At 36.7% G+C, this 9455-nt stretch overlaps 1 protein-coding gene across 1 annotated transcript; it reads left to right on the top strand.

The window, feature by feature from the left end:
- The first annotated feature begins 8110 nt into the window (after positions 1-8110).
- LOC127083067 (uncharacterized) lies at positions 8111-9239 on the top strand. Its single transcript, XM_051023296.1, has 3 exons — positions 8111-8408; positions 8499-8587; positions 8893-9239. Exons 1-3 carry the CDS (start codon positions 8379-8381, stop codon positions 9038-9040), a joined length of 267 nt encoding a protein of 88 aa, XP_050879253.1. The 5' UTR covers positions 8111-8378; the 3' UTR covers positions 9041-9239.
- Positions 9240-9455: the final 216 nt, after the last annotated feature.

The following is a 9455-nucleotide window of genomic DNA, read 5'->3' as shown; positions in this document are numbered from 1 at the left end:
CTTCTAGACATATATAATATTATTATAATTAAGTTTGACCCATCGTTTTAGCAGTTGGATATTACAATTATCCCATCGCACCTTACTAATACATAACATGCACCTCGCGTAGGCGAAACCTACATTATCCGATACTAGTCTTGATGAGTGCTAAAACTTGGAAAGCAAACATATATAATATTATTATAATTTGTTTAGTTAAGTTTGACACATTGTTTTAACAGTTGGATATTACAATTATCCCATCGCACCTTACTAATATAGAACATGCACCTCGCGTAGGCGAAACCTACATTATCTGATACTAGTCTTGATGAGTGTTAAAACTTGGAAAGCATAAACTTAATATTTAATTTTAGGGAATTGCATTTTTTTTATCTCACCGGCTTATTTATCATATAAATCGTCTCTCACATGCATCAACATACATTCACATGCATCAACATACATACATACATAATGAAACAGTTATGGCCCCTAGCGCAATTGTTCTCTCAAGCCAATGAGAGAACCTAAGCTAACCTAATAACGATCTAAGCTTCTCCAAGCAAGATCTTCAAGGTTGTCCTCCTTTGGCACTGACTTCTTTGCTTTCTTCATAACATTACATTACATAAAGAAACTTGTTTTACATACGAGGGAGTGAGATGAGAAAAGAAGTTACATTGAGAGATTAAAAGAGAGGCACGACACGCAGGTCGTATTTTAAAACCCAAAACAAAATAAAGGAAAACTAAGGCCATAACCGATCACCACAAGACAATAATAAACACATTATTATTATCAATCTTAATTCTTTTAATCAATTAAAACCAAATTAAATCTCGACGACCAATCACATTACGCAGAGTTAGCCGAACGGGTGAACTTTGCCTTGCGTTAACCGGTTAACCATATACGTTAACCGGTTAACACTGTTTAAAAATCTGTTCAAAGTTTGCTTTCTGTCTTGCGTTAACCGGTTAACCAAATGCGTTAACCGGTTAACACTGTTTGAAAATCTGTTCAAAATTGTTTTCTGCCTTGCGTTAACCGGTTAACCAAATGCGTTAACCGGTTAACACTGTTTAAAAATCTCTTAGAAAACTGTATTCCTTCATGCGTTAACCGATTAACCAAATGCGTTAACCGGTTAACACTGTTTGAAAATCTCTTAGAAGGCAGTATTTTGTCTTGCGTTAACTGGTTAACCATATGCGTTAACCGGTTAACACTGTTCGAAAAAGTGTTTAGAAAGCACAACTCTTGTGCAGTCACAACCCCAATCGCATAACTCTCTGACAACACAACCCTTGTGCCGTCACTAACCCTGATGCACCAATTTCAGACCGTCAAACACATCTCGATTGTTGATTCAGTATGATTGATCAACACGTCATTGCTTCACCATACTAATGTCGGATCAAGAAGCAAACAACCATTGATCGCTCAAAGGAAAACAACCATTGAGTGTTTGAATGAACGAAACGAGAACACTATATCATATATAATGTATTTTGCATCAGGATTACTTATATCATATATATAACTTGATCGATCTCAATTTAATTTTTGATTCATTCTGTCTTTAATCGTATTAATACAGAAAATAAATAGTTATCAGATTCATGGTTTCGTAAGTGGCTCTGATACCACTGAAGGAGAATTGCCATCCAAGGCGCAGCGGAATTTAAAAATTTCTCCATTTAGTGATCCTTACGAATGGGCATGATCAGTGATAGAATCTTTACCTCTTGTGGCGATCACGAACGTTGAACGATGACAACGTCTCTACTCAGTCCACACGAACGGATTCCTTCAATCTTAGTGCTAGCTGCTACGAATGAAGGCTTTGAGTGAGAGAGAGAGAGAGAAACGAAATTCCAGTTAGAGTGTTATAATGCTTTTACCCAAGGGTTCTATTTATAGAACCACTTGTGTGGGCTTCAAGCTAAAAAACCCACTTAAGTGTATTTTGGCCCATATCTTATAATATGCCCAAAATCACTTAAGCGTGTGGTACCTTATCATATTTCGTATTCCACTTAATTGCACCGTACCTTACGATGTTCCTTAGTTACTCTATCTCTCATCAATCCGTCCTTTGTGTGTGACCCTGTAGGTTTTCGCAACGTTGGCAGTTATATTAAATCACGCATTTAACATAATAAACAGTGAGCAGTATCTAGCAACACATTACTGCTACCCAAGTCACAAAAATGTCATGTGATCTGACAAATCCTTCTGTGATAATAATTATGTGTATAATTACCCTTTTGCCCTTATGTCTATATTGAACACAAGGCATAGACCGTGTCATCCTTGTCCAGTTCAATATTGGGCCCATAGACATTTATCCTGTTACGCAGGATGGGCAAATTCCATCTAGGTCACTCATGTCCCTCAGCATGCTTCGTGGAGTACCCATCAACTGTCTTTATGGTTATCCAGTTACGGACAACGTTGGATCAGCAATAAAGCACTCGACTCTACATCTAGGGTCCATAGTGGTTTCAGGTCGAAGAGTGGTATACACCATTATCACCATGAGAATAATTTATGACACTTTGCATAACATTCTATATAGTATTCTCATAGCGGGTCAATCGAGTATAAATATTACTCTTAATATTCATACCTATGTTTAAGACTTGATAACTCTTTATCCATGATCCATGAGATGTGATCATCAGTCTACAAACATAATAGTCTTAATGCTTTAATGTTATCCCACTTTACAATAAAGCTCGACTACGGATACTTTAAGAATATTGTCCTTATGTTTAATGTGATCTCATGATTAAGTCATACTTGATACATTAAACGGAATAGCTATTCTAGGGACTTTATTAAACAAACATAATAAAGAAAAAGCCTTTTATTAATTAATAAATAATTCGATACAAGTACCAAAAGTATTGGCCTCTAGGGCTTACACCAACAAAAATAACCTCTCTCGCCCTAATTAGGATTTATGTTATACACTGATGAAAGACTAGTATGCGATTTATAAGAAAATTAACACACTAAACTAATGGGCTTTTACACACACGCCCGTTACATAAGCTAACTTAGAGAACAAACTAACTCAAATAATTGGGCATAACAAATAGGCCCAATTCAACATGTTAGCAATCCTAACATATTTCGACTATAGCATGTGAGCAAACTTCGACAACATGCTAAGGTCCTATCGATTTTGTTGAACCAAGAAGCTACCCTTCAGCCATACTAGAGTTCAATCCAATATCTCACAAATTTCCACCCATGGAACAAACTATATAACATCACGGGAACAAATTAGCTTTCTTCATGCAACTTTATCAACTGCATACAGTGGAAAAACTTGTAACTTGGTAAGTCTTGGTGATCATATCAACAACATTATGATTTTCTGAAACCTTCAGCACTTAGACTTCTCCATGCTCAATCACCCCTCTAACGAAATGCATCATCACATCGATGTGCTTGGTTCACTCATGATAGGCTGAATTCTTCGACAGGTGTATGGCACTTTGACTATCACATTTAAAAGTTATAAATCGACCTTGAAGTTTTAGTTCCTTAACAAAACCTTCAAGCCATAATGCTTCTTTCACAGCTTCAGTGAGGGAAATATATTAGGCTTCAGTTGTTGATAAGGCAACAACCTTCTGAAGTGTTGCTTTCCAACTAATTGATGTGCCAAATATAGTGAACATATATCCAGAAATAGATTTTCTAGAATCCATACAACCTGCGTAATCAGAGTCAACATACCCTTCAATTTCTGCTTTACTATTTTCACCATATGATCCACCATAAACCAGGACTGTATTCAGAGACCCATTTATGTACCTTATAATCCACTTCAATGCTTGTTAGTGAGCCTTTCTAGGATTCTCCATGTACCTGCTTACAAGACTTACTGCATATACTATGGCGGGTCTAGTACAAACCATAACATACCTCAAAGAACCTACTATGTTAGCATATGGGATGCTATTCATATAAGATCTTTCGACCTCAATACTAGGACACTGATCTTTACTCAGCTTGAATTAAGGGTTTGTCGGAGTCACAACTGGCTTGGAATTCGACATACCAAACTTGTTGAGAATCTTTTGTAGGTATGTCTCTTGAGATAAGCATAATTTCGACTGCTTTCTGTCTCTTCGGATGTTAATCCCAAGAATCCTTGATGTTGCTCCCAGATCCTTCATATCAAACTCTTTATTGTGTTCAACCTTCACCTTCATTACATCCTCGACATTGATGCTTGCTATGAGAATATCATCCACATAAAACAACAAAATAACAAATGAATTTCCAAGTCGAAATCTAAAGTAAACACATTGGTCGAACAGACTTCTAATGAAACCTATGTGTGCCATGAAATTTTTGAATCTCTTATTCCGTTGTCGAGGAGATTGTTTCAGTCCATATAAAGATCTATTCAACTTGCACACATAATCTTTCTTACCCTTTTCTGCATACCCTTCAGGGTGCCTCATTAGGATTGTTTCATCTAGATCTCCATACAAGAAAGCAGTCTTCACATCCATTTCTTCTAGTTCTAGGTCAAATTGTACCATTATAGCAAATAACATTCAAATGGACCTATGCTTCACAACAGGACAGAACACATCATTGAAGTCGACACCTTCTTTCTGAGTGAAACCCCTTGCGACCAATCTTGCCTTGCATCTATTCGAAGTCACTCCATCGATTCCTTCCTTAACTTTGAAAATCCACTTACAGCTGACTAACTTGGCTCCAACAGGTATCTTGATCATTTCCCAAGTGTGGTTATCATGAAGAGACTTCATCTCATCATCCATGGCCTTCATCCATTCAGTCTTATTTCTACTCCTCATAACTTCCTTATAGTCTTTAGGTTCTTCATATAGAACTTCGCTTGCAAAGATTAAGGCATAAGCTATGAGATATGCATACCCTAGTCTTTGAGGTGGCTTGATGACTCTTCTCGGCCTATCTCTTGCCAACAGATAGTCATAGACAATTTCCTCATCTTCCTCAGTATCTTTAGCATCTTGTGTTTCTTCTTCAACTTGATATGGGATACGCAATTAAGCATCGACATGCTCCACCTCATCAGAAATCTCTTCTTATTCCATCTTTTCTTCAAATATTTGTGCACTTCGACTATTGTCAGTAGTTTTCTTGAAAGCCATCTCAACTTCATTGAAAACTACATCTCGACTGGTGATACACCTCCCGTGACCTGGCTCTAGGCACTATAGCCTATAAGCTTTGACTCCTTCAAGGTATCCCTTGAACATTCATCTCAAAGCTCTAGGTTCGACCTTGTCCTGCCTAATACGAGCATAGGTTATGCAGATAAATCTCTAAGTTTGTCGAGATCTGGTGGATGTCCCAACCAAATTTCTTCAGGTGTCTTCATATCTAACACAGTCGAAGGACATCTATTTATCAGATATGTTTCTGTCGAAATAACCTCTGCCCAAAACATCTTGTTTAACCCAACACTAGTCAACATGCATCTAACTCTTTATAAAATGGTTTGATTAAACCTTTCAGCCAAACCATTTTGTTGGGGAGTGCCTGCAGTAGTCATGTGCCTTACAATATCAGAGGCTGCACAAAAACCATTGAACGCCTCATTGCAAAGTTCAAGGTCATTGTCGGTTCTCAAACTATTGACCTTCCTGCCAATCTGATTTTCGACCAGAGTCTTCCAACTTTTGAAGTTCTCAAAAGTTTCATCCTTAGTCTTCTATATGAATACCCATAACTTTCTGGAATAATCATCAACTATGGATAGAAAATACTTTGCTCCTGAATGTGATGGACGCCTCACAGGCCCCTAAAGATCAGCATGAATGTAATCAAGGGATCCATGTGTTCTTTGTTTGCATTTATTGAACTTCACTCTGTAAGATTTTCCAAGTACACAGGGTTCACAAAAATTCAGCTTTTCGATTTTGTCTCGACAAAGTAGATTTTGTTTCCCCAATTCGACCAGACCCCTTTCATTGACATGATCCAATCTCATGTGCCAAATTTTTATCTTCGACAAATGTTTCATGGATGCAACATTTGCAGAACCACTGACAACTTCAGCCTCAAGGGTATACAAGCCTTGTTTATTTACGCCTCTTAAGATTTCCTTTGACCCCTTCATGAATTTTAGAATACTTTTCTCTCCTTGAAAAAACATATCCTTTCTTGTCAAATTCACCAAGAGAAATAAAATTTCTCTTCATATCAGGTACATACCTAACTTTAGTCAACAACCTTATTGACTCAACATGAAGCTTGAATCTCATAGATCCAACACATGCAGTCTTGAAAGCTTTATTATTTCCAAGCAATACAAATCCACCATCTTTATCACATAGTTCCTCGAACAAGTCTTTGTTTGGAGTCATGTGTCAAGTGCAACCTGAATCCAAATCCACTATTTACTTGAGTTGCTGCTTGAAACCACAAGAACATCAGATGAGTCAAAATCATCTTGAACAATGGCTGCATTTCCATTATCCTTACCTTCATGATCCTTCAGGCGTTCAAGGCACAATTTTCTTGTATGACCCCCATTCTTACAGTGATAGCATCTAATACCATATGCATCACCATTATAAGACTTCTGCTGACTTTTACCCTTCTTCTTATCGAACTTGCCATCTCTCTTTGTGAATTTCACCTTAACCGATAAACCTTCACCAGTCGAAGATGACCCGTGCTCCTTTTGTTCGTTCAAATCCTTAGAGTACAAGGCTGATTAAACTTCTTCAAAGGTCAAAGACTCTCTCCCATACAAGAGAGTTTCTTTGAAGTGAGCATGTGTTCTGGACAAAGCACACAATAGTAACAGCGTTTGATCTTCATCCTCAATTTTTACATCGATATTTTTAAGATCAAGAATCAACTTGTTGAACATATCCAACTGCTCATCCAGAATTTTGTATTCACTCATCTTGAATGAATATAGAGCTTGCTTCAGGTAGAGGTGATTGACCAATGATTTGGTCATGTACAAACTTTTGAGTTTCTCCCAAAGACCTGACGATGTCGTCTCCTTCGAAACCTGTTGAAGAACCTTATTACCAAGGTTCAATAAGATGGCGATGTGGGCTTTCTCTACCATAGTCAATTTTTCTTTATCCATTAACGCAACATCCATGGTTGCGACTCCTTTCAACGCTTTCTAAACAACCCTGCTGAACCAGTAGGGCTTTCATCTTCAAGCGCCACAGACCGAAATCATTCACTCCGGTGAACTTTTCAATCTCATACTTTGTTGACGTCTTCTTCTTCATGCTCACCGCACCAATTTGTTGTGAAAACGGTGTCGGAATTACAAAGTATAATTGATTTCTTGATCGGTAAGAAACTCACAATGGTAGAAAAGAAGAAAATAATAAGAACATAATGAAATTGGTTATAAACTGACATTCTTTACTTTCTCTTTGAAACAAGATTACAAGTGTTACATAATAGCAAATAACCTCTCTCACCATAATTAGGATTTGTGTTATACAATTATGAGAGACTAATATGCTATTTATAAGAAAACTAATACACTAAACTAATGGGCTTTTACACACAAACTCATTACACAAGCTAACTTAGAGAACAAGTTAGTTTAAACAATTCGATATAACAAATAGGCTCAATTTGACATGCTAACAATCCTAACATATTTCGACTACAACATGTGAGCAGACTTCGACGACATGTTAAGGTCCTGTCGAATTTATCGAAACAAGAAGCTACTCTTCGACATACTAGAGTTCGATCAAATATCTCACACCTAAAAAATAAAATGTTAAGTACTTAGGCATTGACGGTCCTTACGCATGTAATATGATTATTGGACGTTCAGCCTTTAACGATATGAGAGCCACTTTATCTACCATGTATTTCTATATAAAATATTTGTTTTTTAATAGGCAAGTTGAAGTGATTCAAGAAGAACACAAAATTGTAAAAAAAAAAGTGCCATGCAGAAATCCCTAAATCGAAGAGAAAACAGAAAAAACTAATCGTAAAGTTGGCGGGAAGAAAAAGCAGAAAAAAAGACGGAACTAAACTAAGAATTCAAAGAAAGAAAAGACCGAATTAAAAGCCAAGAAAACTGAGAGCCGATCCTACATACATTCATTGACACAAATTGAACGCAACTATTAAAATAAACGGAAGGTTGTACATTGCTGATCTAATCTTACCTTTGGTACACACGTTTCCCGTACTTTTAGGATTACTCTAGTACTATTTTTGCCCTTTTTCGGTGTCACGTTCACATATATATATAAAGTTTACAAACCCCATTCCCACATTCACAATTCTCATTCTCCAATTTTGCTCCGTCTCCATTGATTTATTTTGGAAGCGGGGCATCTCCTTATTCATCAATTTCTGCATCTCTTCTCAACATGGCTCCCAACAGATGGATTAGACCCGAGGTACATACATATTTATCAGTATAGCTTTTGTTTTGGTTATATGATTTGATGATATCTAACTCTGTTTTATGTGTTGTGTGATGTGAATAGGTATACCCACTTTTCGTGCCTGTTGGTATGGCTATTGGCCTCTGCGCTATGCAACTTGTTCGAAACATAACCACTAATCCTGAAGTCAGGTATATGTCTTTCATGAATTATATTTGTGATTATGTCTATGCATTAGCTATGAATTTTGTGTATCTGTTCATAAATAAATTTTAGAATTCATTAAACCATTTTCAATTCAATTGTATCAGTTTTTATATAAATGATGTTGTTTTTCTAGATCTGTTATCATTGTAACATTGCTGAAATAGTTGTATATGTGTAAATGAAAATGTAAATTGAAGCTTGGTGGTGCAATTATTGATATGATGTGCTGCTGTTTGTTTTGGGGTTTTATGATCTATAATTGAATTCTTAAATTTGATTATTGTTTCAGGGTAACCAAACAGAACAGAGCTGCAGGAATTCCTGCCAATGGATCGGAGGGTGAGAAATATTCACAACACTTCGTCAGAAAGTTTCTCCGCGGCCAGAGCCCTGAGGTTATGCCATCCATCAATGGCTTCTTCTCCAATCCAAAATAAGTCAAACAGATGCCAGGCTCTGTATACCAGAAAAAATTGATTTTTCGGTGTAATTAATAGTATTGGCTTTCTGTTATTTTGAATTGTGAAGTAGGACAAAGGGATTTGGTTTTTCAGATAAAGGATGTATTATGATTGTGTAATTTCGTGTTGGATGACATTCAATTTGTCTCAAAGAGTATAAAATTCTACTTACATTTGTTGGTGTTCTTTCAATTTTCTTTGATATTGTTGGTAGAAATGTTCTTGCATTGCAGATAAAATAATATTTCTTCGTATGCCCTGGTCAATGAGAATTCATGAGACGTCAAAATTGGGCATTTCGATGCGATGCCTTCTACCTTCTCGTTGTCCCTGAAGCCTATAATGGGTTGTTCAGGGCTCTTGCTTGAATTTGGTTCTCGATTCCGATTGA

The sequence above is a fragment of the Lathyrus oleraceus genome, chromosome 5, assembly GCF_024323335.1.
Source record: "Lathyrus oleraceus cultivar Zhongwan6 chromosome 5, CAAS_Psat_ZW6_1.0, whole genome shotgun sequence".
NCBI classification, from domain to species: domain Eukaryota; kingdom Viridiplantae; phylum Streptophyta; class Magnoliopsida; order Fabales; family Fabaceae; genus Lathyrus; species Lathyrus oleraceus.
The sequence above is the reverse complement of the archived record's forward strand: the minus strand, read 5'-3'. Positions and strand labels throughout refer to the sequence as shown.

Coding starts and splice junctions, on each gene's coding strand:
- LOC127083067 (XM_051023296.1), top strand. CDS start 8,379: ATGGCTCCCAACAGATGGATTAGACCCGAG. Junction 8,409..8,498: donor ACAGATGGATTAGACCCGAG/GTACATACATAT, acceptor TGATGTGAATAG/GTATACCCACTTTTCGTGCC. Junction 8,588..8,892: donor ACCACTAATCCTGAAGTCAG/GTATATGTCTTT, acceptor TTATTGTTTCAG/GGTAACCAAACAGAACAGAG.